The following is a 14,042-nucleotide window of genomic DNA, read 5'->3' as shown; positions in this document are numbered from 1 at the left end:
GAGTGTCACTATGAACTAGTTTTATACGAAGAGCCTAGTTAGTGACCAGACCTACAAAATATAAGAGGAGAGCAAGTCCGTCTATCTCTCTGTCCTTTTGATGTGGGGGTTGTGCGTGAGGAGGTCACACCATCTGCGGATTAAGCCAGCATGTGTCATCTTTTAACCCACATCTGGAGCGACAGACAGATTCATTGTAAAATAAAACAAACAAACAAACAAAAAAGTCATAATTCATAAATTCAAGGCAATTGTCTTGACTAAATGTGTGAGGTTTCTGAATCAAACTGAAACTCCTAAATTTTGAAATAAAGTTTAAAAAAAATCATATTTACCCGATTTTTTTTTTACTGAGATGATTTGCTTTTCTTATTATTATATCATAAGACACCAGCCTGGGATGAGTGCAACTTGCAGGTAAGAGTCTAGGCTGCAGCAGAGGTGCTTTTATCTCGACTGGTTAGTAGCCTGTGACCTGCCTGCTCATGAGGTGTTTGCTGATGTGAGCCGACAGTGAGAGTGTTTTTTTTTTTTTTCCAGCCAGCAACAGACTGTCCTTTTCCTGGCCCGTGGGGACACTGGGAAAGAGCGAAAGAGAGAGAGACAGAGTGGGAGCTGTCCTTTCAGTACTCGCGCAGGTGGACAGCTCCCAGAGGAACAATGCACTGTGGAACACAGCACCAACACAACACGAGGCCTGCTGGAGTGCATTACAATGCACACAGTTTAAGGACCACGTAGAATACATGTCTGGAAGCAGGTTATAAAGCACATGATATTATTATAATTAGGTAGAACTTTATGATAAGGGTAGAGATCATATGCTTCAGTGATACATAACTAATGCATTACTCATGGTAATCAAATGCATCAAGGAATGAAGAATGTATGACAAATTCTTCTTGCTCACCATTAAGAAAAGACCACGTCACTATGAGTTTATGTAATTACTTAATACTTAATGGGCCATCAATTAATTAATGTTATAATACACACAGTGTGAAAATAGGAAGAAATAGAAGTAAAAGTCCTGCATTCTTTCTTAAGTAAAAGTACTAAAGTATTAGCACTAAAATACAATTGGAGTGCCAAAATTCATGCAGATGTCCTGTTTCAGAATAATAGGGCTGTGTATTATGTTACTGGATTATAATTACTGATGCATTAATGTGTTGTGATCTTTTGTGTTGCAGCTGGTAAAGGCTGCTCGATAGATTATTCTATAATAATGTACTGTGTTTTATTAGATACGTTTCGTTTTAATAATCTGATTGTGCAAAGTAACTAAAATGGAGTAGAAACCACAATACTGACTTCCAAATTGTAGTGGAGTAAGTATAAAGCAGCAAAAAATATGGGAAATACTCAAGTAAAGTACATTTGAACAAGTACATTCAAACTGTGCAGTACAGTAGTTGAGTAAATGTCTCTAGTCACACAGTTACTCATGTTAATGTATATACCACCAAAGCTGCTGAACTCCATTAAGTTTTTTAAATCAAACTGGTGGTCAGATGCAAAAACATGTTCATATTATCATATAATCTCATGTATGAAGTAGCTGTGAATTAACACTTATTAGAGGATGATCTTATAACCTTTAATGACAAGCAATATACATAACTCGTCCTTACAGTCCTTTTTCTCATATCGATATGAGATAGTAGAGGAAACACTTGTTACCAATTATATCAATTATTATCAAGTGTTAGCTATTTTATTATTGCGTCCTACCACATCCCAGTCTTGTTGCTGACTGGTGCCATATGGGAGAGTCAGACTCGATTAAGAGCAGGCCTACATATAGTAGCTTTTGACCTGGAACCTCATAATCTACTTAAATGGTGCGACCATTCAGTTGAAATAACAGCACAAGCAGCCTTATTGGATATAAGCCACCCAGTATAAACGTGTATTATATTAATGGAGATTTTTTTGAAAACAGAAGAGAAACATGTTATTGAAATAAGAAAACGAAGTAATCTAAGAACCAATCGGATAAGTTTCCCATTTGATGGACATTTATTTCCTCCTATCAGGGACGAGTCTATTTCCAGAGGGCTGGCCATAAAGTAGTGGTGTTGTTATAGACCAGACACATGAGAGTTTGGACACAGTCGGTGTGCGTCTCTGGTTTCGCAGAGCTGTGTGGAGTACGTGGAGCTCAGCATGGACTGCAGACACAACTTTTAAATTCAGGAGGACAGTTTTTTTTTTTATCCTGAAGACATCGACTCATCTAACCACCAAATAAGGTTCCTTTATTTTGTTGAACTTAGTGCTGGCTTAGCGCAGGTTTAGTGTTGAGAATTTATTTGGTATGAAGTTCAGAGAGTTCACGTATACTCGAACGTTCAGTGTCTGCATGTTCTGTGGCTGTGCGCAAAATGAAATGAACTACAAACAGAAGCGCAGAATTTACCCTCTGTGTTTTGCAAGTTTTAAAAATTAGACAGTGGCGCATGAAGTACTGAGATTCTGTACTCAAAAAAAAAAAAAAAGTTATAGGCCGACTACAGTGTGAAATGCTCCATTAGTACCAAAAGTTCAAAATCTTACTTTGGCAGCAAAATTTACTCAAAATATCTAAAGTAAAAGTACTCCCTATGCAAAATGACCCCACTCTGTGTGTTACACAGAATGCATTTTATATAAATGATATAAATATTATTATTACTGCATTTATGTAAGTGGCATTATAATGTTGTCAAAGCAGAGCTCATTTCAGCTACTTAATAAGTTACATGCTTTATTTCATGAGAATGTATCATATTATTTAAATTGATCATGTTTTTATATGTAAAATACTTGCCTGAAAAGTAACTTAACTACAGCTGTCAGATAGTGAAGTCAAAGGTATTAGGTAAAACAGGCATAATAGGCATAGTACAAGTACTTAAAACTGCAGTACATACATTCCATTTTTTTAAGGAAAAGTACCAGTAAAAGTTTTCGATTTCAGTACCCTGATATAATTTTGGACAATAAAGTTTATTGCTAAACTGTAAAATATCCTGCCTCCATTACATATCTTACATATCTGTCACAAACGTTGGATAACCACAGTCAAGGGATCACTGCCATATTGCACAATATATATCTTTTATTATATAATTTTCTTACTCCTTGGCATTGGCCCCAAAAGTCCAATATCAGTGGGCCCTGGTTTGTTGAACTGCGTTTTTACTGCAGTGGATATCCTACAAATGTTTTATCCTCTTCCTTTTTTCAGTGTTGACTCAAACTGAGTAGCATAGGGTTTTACTGCATGTGTGTTGTCTTGTCAAAAACACCTTCTTCTTTCAAAGTGAAGGTGTCATATTTTAGGTGTAAAATATAACCAGAGGAAAGGGGTCCTCCAGTTTCTGTGTCAGTTCTGGCCAACAGTCCACCGCCCAGCTGTGTCTTCTTCGCTGATGAACCACTATTAGACATGACCTCGATTATTTTGCTGCAGTGTATGTTGGTTGTCCTTAGTTACACGATTAATTACTTGCATCCTTTTTATTGCAGGTAATATGGAGAAGGATTTCTCAACAGCCCAAACTGCTGTCAACACCCGGGGGTCATGCCCTGTACAGGATGGAGCCTCTCTTCCCTCCCCCATACAGATTCCTCCTTCAGTCGTCTCCAATAACCTCCCTGCTGCTCCCTCTCGCCCCGACAACTCTCCATCCTCCACAGAAAACGCTCTAGAACTTACGAAATTATCGAAATCCTCTCATCCATCCATTCACACCGCCTCTAAACCGATGGATCCTCCACCTCCTCTGGATGGATCAAAGTCTCCTGCTGTGTCCACCAAACCCACATCTAAAACTGTTTCCACTAAACCCTCCTCTCCAGCACCTCTTGTTACATCTCCAAATTGCTCCACTGCTCAAATCCCCAAAATTTCATCCTTTTCCAAGCTCTCATCTCCCTCCTCTACGCCAACTAATGTGGCCTGTAATACTCAAACCGATTCCTCTTCCTCTTCCTCCACTGCATCTTCTGCAATGGCTCCTGCAACTTCTTCCACCACCCCCAAACGTACCTTCGTTTCCTTGGCCAAGCGGGTGATAATGCAGGAAAGACTCAGGAAAGCCGAGGAGGAAGCCAATGAAGAGGAGGATGGTAAGAATGCATTTATTGCCAGCCTTGACAGCGTGTGGCTGATATTGTTTTCACCTTGTGATTCTGTGTGTGTGTGTGTCATCATGGCAAAATGTGGTCCTAGAGTAATATGCTGTAACAGGAGCCACTACAGAGGCAGTTTTTAATATCTTAGTAGATGCCTGTCTGCCTGTGGACATATTTTTTCGTCAACACGATAGCATCACAACATGCAAGATGCAGTCACAAAACTTTACAGATGTGACTAGACTATTGAGTACTTATGCACTGAAACATTAACATGTTGAAGGGCGTCACAGCTGGTGTGATCCCATCACAAGATGGTCCTTAGTTTTGAGTTTGGTATTAAATGACACAGCTGAATTCTCCAACCACGGGCCCATTGCTGTGTAAGAGGCGATAAGCCTTGCTCTATGTTTTGGAATGTCTTTCCATGTGTAGCAGAGTAACTCTGCCCCTGAATAAACATGCCTCTTAGCCAGAATAGGGAATTACTTTAGCTAATTTTGTTTTTCCTGACATAAAGCTTTTGTTTTTTAAATCAGCTTGGGCTGTATCTCTGCATGAAGTATAAAAAATAAAAGTAGAAATAGATAATAATTAATGAATAGTTAAATACAGCTGAATAAAAATGGTATTTTTTTAATTATCAATTGGTTCAATTAAATTTAACATTTGAAATTTAAATCCCTAGTTGTTTAATTACTGATATTGCTTAAGAAATTCCATAGAGAAGAAGAGGCTACATTACCATGTCTGACAGGTAGGTTAAGAGAAGCAAACATGCAGACAAACAGTTTTGCAGCAACTTGCCTTCCCCTTTGCCATGCATGCAACACATACCTTAGTGAAGCTTTTTACTCATGTTAGCAGCAAGACTCCAGGGATGTCAACATTGATCCGATGGTCAGTCAGTCACCACTTCAGTCCAAATTGTAAGCTCTCCACAACTATGAAACAGATTGTCATAATTTCTTCTACAGATATTCATGGTCCACAGACAATGAGTCCTAATGACTCTGGTGATTCACTTTTCATCTCATGCCACCATGAGATTCACATTTGTGGTTTTGAGTAGATTTTATCCTCTGAACTTTGTTGCACACATTCATGTTTCCGTCAGGATGCACTTTGGTGACCCAACTTTTAATTGTCCATCATCATCAATCAGTAGAGACCATCTTGTGATAGGATCACACCAGCTGCAACACCTGTCACCATTATTACACGAATACTCAGTATTCATTAACCAGACCACACCAATTCTAAAACTCGACCTTTGTTTTGATCTCAGCTACACACCTATAAAGTTTTATGACTGCATCTTGTGACGCTTGTTGTGACATTATCGCGTTAACAAAATCTGTTCACAGTTACCTGGCAAATTAATCAAAAATGCTTAAGACCTTGCTGACCATGAGGTGGATCTGGTTAACCTGCCAGAAGCAATTTGTAAGAGGACAGTTCCTCTAACTTCCTGCTGCCGGTGGGTGGCACCCTTGCTTGAACCAGACCCATCTTTGAATTTGGCCATTATTTTGATCTCAGCTACACACGTCAAGTATTGTGACTGTAAACAATTGCCAAAGTACTCAATATTGCTTCAGGGGTAGTCCCTGTTACAGTAGGTGTCTGCAGGACCAAATTTTGCCATGATGACACACACAAACCCACAAGGTGAAAACTATAACACCTGCATTGTCGCAGCTGGCAAATTTTTATTTGTCCAGTAGTCTACTTTGATTCATCACCAAATACCTGCAAAACTATTGTCATTCCCATCAGTCTTAGCCATACTTTATGTTTAGTGCTAATGAGCAAATGTTAGCATGCTAACATGCTAAATTAATATGGTAAACATGGGAAATATTATACCTGTCAAGCTGCATTTTAGCATCGTCTTTGTGTGCATATGCTGACATTAGCATTCAGCTCAAAGCAGTGCTGTGCCTAAGGACAGTCTCACAGAGATGCTAGCCTTGTTAATCTCTTTGTTCTGTTGAATCTGAACATCCTAAAGCTCTTTTGTCAGCATATATGAACTGATTAATTATGTTTTATAATTATTGAAATACTGAAATACCCATCATTGATTATTTTCTATATATTTTTAAATGATATTTCAGAGCTGCAACAAGTGAAACAAATAGTTGCACCAGCAAGAGGTTTTGCTGTGTGGCGAAGAAGCTTGACTCCTTTGCTTAAAGGACACTGGGGAGACAGTAACAGTAATGAAACCATACGCAAGAGTTCTTGGGTCTTAGGATATTTGCATAGATAGACAAATCAAAGAGGTGTGTAAAAATGCACACACTCTCACATCCACTCCACCTCTAACTTCTTGTTATTCTCATGTTACGAGATATATGTCAGGCGGGATTTGTTCACCGCTAGCTGTGAACACGTGTAAAAATCAGCACATTGACACCACGTCTTCAATTAGGTTATACTGCAGTACAACTTAAGAAGCAAGTGTATCATGTGATGCATTGATTTAGAGAGGAGTTTTTGATCGATCAAGACAGATATGTGTGTATTTAAGACATCTGGTCCTCCTCCAGATGAAGAATCAGAGGAGGAGTTGTCCGTGGAGGAGATGAAAGAGAAGGCCGAAGCCGGTGATGCCAGGGCTCAGACCCGGGTGAGTGAAAGCACATGCACACAGACTGGCACTTGGCATTGTTGTCAGTCCTGCTGGTTGACTCGGTCTGGTTGTGAGCATGTGTCTATTTTTGGCTGCTTGGAAGATGATCCCAGACTTTCAATATGATACACCAAGATATTGTCACGCATACAAATCATTATGAACACTATTACAGACTATTGCAGCACTGCACTAATTTAATACACATAATAATGAAATATTCACTTTTTCTTTACCAACAAAATGTTAAAACAAGGTACTAGCAGAAGAAAATGGGGGGTAAGAGGTGAAAGATGATCCCAGACGTGCATTTAAGACTCTCCAGCTCTGAAAGGCTAAATTCCTAAGTGGTTGGTTATGTGACTTGAACTTTCCCAAGCTATAGGTCATGTATACGCACATACGAAGCACCTAAATAACCACCAGCGCTGCGTTAAAATGTCAAAACAGCTGATCACATCAGTACTGTGGTTAGATATAAAGTACGCATGTGGAGAGGAATTAGTGTTTATTGTTTCTGTATGAGTGTAGCTGCTTTTATTTACAGTATTAGTAGTATTTACCATAGATCCTCTGTCAAGTTGAAATGCATGCTAGTAAAGCAGGTTCATGAGATCATATGGTTGTTATATGTAACAGACACAGACAGGAATATATTAAGGCTGAGCCGTTTCAAATGAAGGCAAATCTCATCCTTCTACAAATAGACCCATTTGATGATAACTGTGAGAGAGCAGAGTTATGAAATGAAAGTTAAGATTAGCAAACAGTTACTTGATATACCACTGGGACCTCTGTTACCCCATGGAGACACTGACGGCTAGAGGAACAGGGAATTATGGGTTGTGGAGTCATCTGTCGTCAGTGGGTTCCCTGAACTTTACTGTGAACTGTTTTGTTTGGAACTACTTTCTACCAAAAAAATAGTCCCAATAAAATTTTATATTTTGACAGGGACATTGCAAATACAAAGTACTGTTGAACTTTTAAGTAAATTAAAGTAAATCAAATTAAAACTAACTACATAGGTGGATTTTATTTATGTCCTTTTATGGTAAATCAACCTGTCAGTCAAAATAAAACTTTTTTTTTCCAATCAAATGGACAATCTCATTAAGGTTCTCATAATTTATATTATTTAGTATTATATTAATTATAATTTTACACCCATTACAAAGACTTAAACACTGATAGATGTAAGTAAACATATACAATGATTTATAGCATGTAACAGATTGTAATAGTATACTGGTCAAGATCACAGTAAATTTATCAACACTATTTATGAAGTAATAAACTAAATAAGTAAATCTACAATGTTGTAGGGTAAAGTTAAGGCAGTAATTCATGTAATAATGTGAAGGAATTTAGTGCTTATTTTTATTATTCCACAAACTAGTTTATATTGTTTTCTAAATATCTGCAGCTAATACAGTGCATTCAACTTTAAGACAAACTTTATGTCCCGTTGTATTTAGTAGTTAGTTGTTCAAGGCCACCAAGCTGAATGAATTTCCATTCCTCTGTGTTTCAGCTGGGTCAGCACTACATGGTTCTTGCTGAAGAGAAGGACACAGAGCAAAATAATCATCTGGCTGTTAATTGGCTGATTAAAGCTGCTAAACAGGGAAGAAAAGGTGCAGCAAGAATGCTGCAGCGCTGTTGGATCCAGAGAAAAGGTTTATATCACCGAATTCAGTGCATGCATGTGTATGTTTGTGTATTTGGTTTTGTAGTTCCTTAACTTTTCCCTTGTCCGCCATCCTCTGCTAGGAATCACTCCAGAGAATGAGGCTGATGTGCGCAAATTGTCGACAGAGAGTAGGTTTGAGCTGGCAGTACGTAAAGCAGCCATGATGATGTACTGGAAACTCAACCCAGAGAGGAAGAAGAAGGTGGCTGTGGCTGAGATGCTGGAAAATGTCGGCCAGGTCAATGCAGTTCAGGGTACTGTACACACACACACACACACACACACACACACACACACACACACACAATGACAAATATGTGGATCTGTGGATAGACACCAACAACACCATATCAAGTAGTTTTTTAAATTGTGACAACAATCCTGCCTGATGTACTACAGACTGCCCAGGATGCTGGAGCATGATGTTATATGATAGCTGCTGCTGTCAAATATATTCCCCTTTGTGATTTCAGTATTTGCAGCTGCTATGGTGAAGAATATCACATTACACCAGACCTCTGGGGGTAATCTTTGTAACTCACTCACAGTGTTGTGGTCATTCCTCACCATTAGGTGGCACTGCAAGCAGGATTCCTGCCCCAACTTCAGGCCAGACTCAGAAAGTGTTGGAAAGCATGGTCAGCAATGAGTGTAAGTATCCAGACAAGAGACAGACAGAAACAGAGATAATGTGTCTCCTTATGTAATTGCCTGCTTTGTGTCCTCTCAGCCACGCAGATGGTGGACCTGGATGGTTTTGTTGAGATGACTAAAAAGTACGCACAAGGTATTGTCCCCTCTACACCTCAAAATGACAGCCAGGTCACATCCAAGACTGAAAGCCCTGCACATCGTAACAGGGATGAGGAGGTAATGACCCAGTCAGCAACAACAGAACTTATCTGTCATCATAAGGACACAGATGTCATTCCATTTTTGATTTGAACTATTAAGACATGTGTGTGTATGTGTGTGTGTGTGTGTGTGTGTGTGTGTGTGTGTGTGTGTGTGTGTGTGTGTGTGTGTGTGTGTGTGTGATTCTGTTTGAAAGCACAAGGCTGAGCTGGTCCCATCAGGATACAAGAAGTCCCACAGAAGTTGCTGGGGTTTTGGCCGAGGTGGGATGATGCTGGCCTCTAAACAGAATGGGGCCTTAAAAAAAGCCATGGACATGAAATCACGCTTAATGGTATCTTAATCAATCCATTATCTAGTATTACAATTATTGTATGTCATGTTTCTATTTTTTGGAGGTTTTTAATCTGGTGCATTCATTACATTTTTAAGATGGGTCATACCAACAAGGATGCATTTTTAACCCAACTTAAATCGTGGCTTAACTTTAGAGCTACAGTTGGTAGAAACCCTAAAAACGGTTGATTTTTCCTCCTACCAGATGAGCAGCATGCACTTCATGCGCGCAAACAGTTTGAACTTGAATTTACTAAACAGAGATTAGTTTTTAATTGTGCAACTGCTTGATTTAGTTTTGCTAAACTCTGATTAGGACTGGTCTTAGAGTAAATTAGCTGGTCTTTGTTGGTGCAAGCCAGTCTTAATTCTTTTTCCTGGTTTTGCTTGTTAATTTCTCCAGCATCTCTTTATATCTGTCTCTCTTCACTTCAGATACTGCAGTACCCACTGCACGCCATTGTTGAGATGAAAGAACACCTGGTCGACTGGGCATCGCGGGCCGGAGTCCAGTGGCTGAGCACAGTCATCCCAACGCAACACGTCAACGCACTTATTTTCTTCTTCATTGTCAGCAACCTGACCGTTGACTTGTTTGCTTTTGTCATCCCTTTACTTGTCTTCTACCTATCTTTCATCTCAATGATCATCTGCACATTGCGTGTTTTCCAGAGCAGCAAGGTGAGGGCAGATGGCAATTTTGGAAATCCCTGTTGTTACAAGATGTTGATGTGTGTGCATTTGGTTTAAGGTTTTCACTTTACTGAAGTGGAAGAACATGATGGAAAACTTCCAACATGTTCATCCATTGTCTTCCTCTCTTTTCATAAACTTTGTCAGTGGGAAACTCACAGTAGTTACTGTCATGAAGCTCAACACAGCTGATGTTCAATGCTGCACACACTGTATTGGAAAATTTAAAATCCATTTTATTTTAAACTCTCAGCAATTTTCTCTTTCTTCCCTCCCCCTCTTTCTTTCAGACCTGGGAGAACTTCAGGGCCCTGACATCTCTTCTTACACGTTTTGAACCTGGCCTGGATGTGGAGCAGGCAGAGACCAACTTTGGCTGGAATAACCTAGAACCGTACCTCTATTTTATCCTGTCTGTTTTCTTCATCATTTTCTCCTTCCCTGTAGCTGACAAGGGCTGGATCCCCTGTTCTGAACTCTCCACTGTGGCCATCTTCTTCACTGCTGTCAGCTACAAGAGCCTCAGCCCCACAGCTGCAACATATGCAAGTCGAGCAATGATTATAGAGGTCAGGGGGCACACAACACTGCTGGAACAGTATGATCAGAATCACAGTTTTGCAGGCTTGTTTTAGTAAGCTTAGTAAGATGTTAGTAAGCCAAAGGCTTACTTAAATCTTGTTTTGGTAAGCCAAAGGTTTAGTAAAATCTTGAATATACGATTTGTATTTGATATGCAAAAACAGGAATTCTCATTTTAATGTTATTTAACCTGGCCAAGAAAATGATTGTGATATGTATCAACAATAGACTCTTCATCAATAGTAATGATAAAAATGTTTAATAAAATGTTCAGTACGTTCTCTTACATGCATTAAATGCAAACCACCATGAAAGAAATTCTCAAAAGGACAAGAAAGCTGACAGTATGGCAGTTTTTTTCAAGTCTATCGAGTCTATTACATGTGTGTCTTCATAAATAAAATGATTAAATTCAAAGTGCAGTGGTTAAATTCAAAATAAAGAGGTTAAATTAACATTTTTCTGGTCTTTATTAAAAATAGGTCAATAGAAATGTTTAATTATTATTTATATCAACTGAAATAAAACACTCTAACAAGATGCATTTTTCAGCTATATCGCTCAGTCCTAATTTAATCTCAGTCTTGAATTTTAATAAAGCAGTTCTCTCAAACTGTGTGTACTTGTGTTTTTTAAATCCAGGTAGCATCATCTCTGTGTTGCCTGACCCAGTTCTTACCAGAGCACATGACAGTGCTTCGTTTACTGGGACGCACTTTTGCCACACTGCCACTGGGGGAGTCGGTGGTGCTGAAGCTCAGTCTGCCCTGCCTACTGTATGTTTACCTCTTCTATCTGTTCTTCAGGTGAGCAGGAGCATCAGATGTCTTTGTTAAACACCAGTTCATACATTTGATTGTGTCAGCAGGCTTTAAAATCTCTCTCAACATTTATTGTGAATTGATAAATCTATGCCCTCAAAATGATTAATTTTCTTTCCTCTTCTTTCTGTCTCTTTTCACCTCCAGTATGGCCAGGATGCGTGGTTTCAGGGGGACTTACTGCTTCCTGGTTCCTTACCTGGTGTGCTTCATGTGGTGTGAGTTCTCGGTGGTTCTCCTCCAGAATTCCTCTGCTGTGGGTCTGATCCGCACCTGTGTGGCCTACTTTCTCTTCCTGTTCGCCCTGCCTCTTCTGGCTTTTGGCCTCGCAGCCATGCTCTTCATCCAACTCTTCAAGTGGTTCCTTGAGTTGGAACTGACGAAGATGATTGTGACCCTGGTGGTTTGCGCGATCCCTGTCACCCTGCGGCTCTGGACACGGTTCAGCATGTCTATCCTGGATGTCTTCCGCTCGCTGACCCAGCGCGGGCCGGTCAAACTCATTTTACTTTGCATCTCCATGGTGATCCTGTTCTTTTCCATCTATGTGTACCATGCAGAGGGACAGAAGGTGTACAACTCCACCCTGACATGGAGCCAATACAGCCAGGTGTGTGGGCCGCCTGCCTGGGAAACTAAAGGTGTGGCCCAAACACAGATCTTCTGCAGCCACCTTCATGGGCACAGAGTCACCTGGACTGGCCGTTTCAAGCATGTCCGTGTGGCTGAGACAGATAACGGGGCACAGTCAGTCATCAACTTGTTGCCAGTGTTCATGGGAGATTGGCTGAGATGTCTGTATGGAGAGAGGTATCCCAAATGTGAACCAAAGAACGTGACAGCTGCCAATTTGGCTGCCAGTTCTGCTTCATCTGCCACTCCACTGCCAATACTGCTCCAAATGCAAGAAGAAGAAGAGTTGTGTCAGATCAAGGCTCTGGCCAAACACACCTGCCATATCAAGCGTTTTGACAGCTACCGCTTTGAGGTGACAGTAGGGATGATCCGGGAAGGAATCGCGGAGGATCCAGCCAGAGATATACTCCTGATGGCCAGCCATGAGTTCAGACAAGTTCTGCTGAACCTAAACCCTGGAAACATGGTGGAGTTCAGTACCAAGCTGGAGGGCCGTCTAGGAGCCAGAGCTCCGGCCTTCGAGTTGAAGGCTATCCACTGTCTGGACTGTGTGCCCTCGCTTCTGACTGGAGGCCGGCAGGTGAAGATAGAAAGAGACTGGAGACGCACCACAATGAAAGCCCTGAAGTTCGCATTTGATTTTTTCTTCTCTCCCTTCCTGTCAGCAAAAATCACAGCCTGAAAAGATAGACAGCAAGACAGTAAAGAAGAAGCTGAAGTTGTAAGGACTGACTTGAATCTCTTCAGGAAGCCATGCTGTCTTTTTCTTCTGATGTAATCATGTTACAAATGTAACCTGTAGTATTGTTTACAAGTTGATCTAACATGGATCTACAGCTCATGTTTCTGTGTTGAAATTTCAACAACGTGATAATACCTAGAAAACGCTTTAAAGGACCAGTGTGTACGATTTAGCTGCATGCGGCAGCGAGCTTGCAGATTGCAAACATGTCATCCCACCCTCCCCTTCCAAGTGTGTAGAGAATCTATGGTGGCAGCAAAACTAACACAAAACACAAAAAGCTGTATCTAGAGTCAGTGTTTGATTCATCCATTCTGGGCCACTGTGGAAACATGGCAGTGCAACATGGCAGCGTCCATGGAAGAGGACCTGCGCCCTGTTAGATATAAATGGCTCATTCAAAGGTAAAAAGTAACAGTGGACACAACTCCAAAGCTTGACAAATATGTTGGGTGCACGGTCAAAATGAGGATCAAAAGCATACAAGCTACCATCACTCACTGATAAATAGCTAACTTGAGCTCTCAAGCTCTCTGACGCTGATGATGGCTTGGAGCTGAAATGCATTCATGTCTGTTTTTTGCCCACAGTAAACAAGTAAACTATTTGTCAGTGAGTACCAGTGTGGAATGATTTTAATCTTTCTCCAAGATAACAAAAACACAACAATTCTTATTTTCAGGTGATTATACACTACTGAAAACATACTTACAATTATTATATTCCATTTTGCCATATTCTGCCACTAAATGCATGTAAATCTTACACGCTGGACTTATTACTATACTTTTACTACTTCCTGTTTGTGCATGAGTTTACACAAAGACTTAACTGTTTCAGTTCATTTACCTCTAAAGTCGTTCAAGAATGGTCAGATGCCAAATTTGGCTTCAGTCACTTTGAATTTCAAACCCTGTTTGCATT

At 40.1% G+C, this 14,042-nt stretch overlaps 1 protein-coding gene across 1 annotated transcript; it reads left to right on the top strand.

Annotated features, from left to right (window-relative positions):
• The first annotated feature begins 2,115 nt into the window (after nt 1-2,115).
• On the top strand, nt 2,116-13,631 carry wfs1a (Wolfram syndrome 1a (wolframin)). The gene is made up of 12 exons (XM_084715446.1): nt 2,116-2,255; nt 3,514-4,116; nt 6,678-6,757; nt 8,295-8,439; nt 8,534-8,707; nt 9,027-9,104; nt 9,184-9,323; nt 9,505-9,642; nt 10,080-10,325; nt 10,628-10,906; nt 11,562-11,725; nt 11,888-13,631. Exons 2-12 carry the CDS (start codon nt 3,519-3,521, stop codon nt 13,056-13,058), a joined length of 3,213 nt encoding a protein of 1,070 aa, XP_084571572.1. The 5' UTR covers nt 2,116-2,255; nt 3,514-3,518; the 3' UTR covers nt 13,059-13,631.
• The last annotated feature ends 411 nt before the right edge of the window (nt 13,632-14,042 follow it).

Source organism: Lutjanus erythropterus, chromosome 3 (genome assembly GCF_056507025.1).
Source record: "Lutjanus erythropterus isolate fLutEry1 chromosome 3, fLutEry1.hap2, whole genome shotgun sequence".
In the NCBI taxonomy this organism is placed as follows: Eukaryota; Metazoa; Chordata; class Actinopteri; order Lutjaniformes; family Lutjanidae; genus Lutjanus; species Lutjanus erythropterus.
Note: the sequence above shows the minus strand (reverse complement) of the source record. Positions and strands in the feature narration are given on the sequence as shown.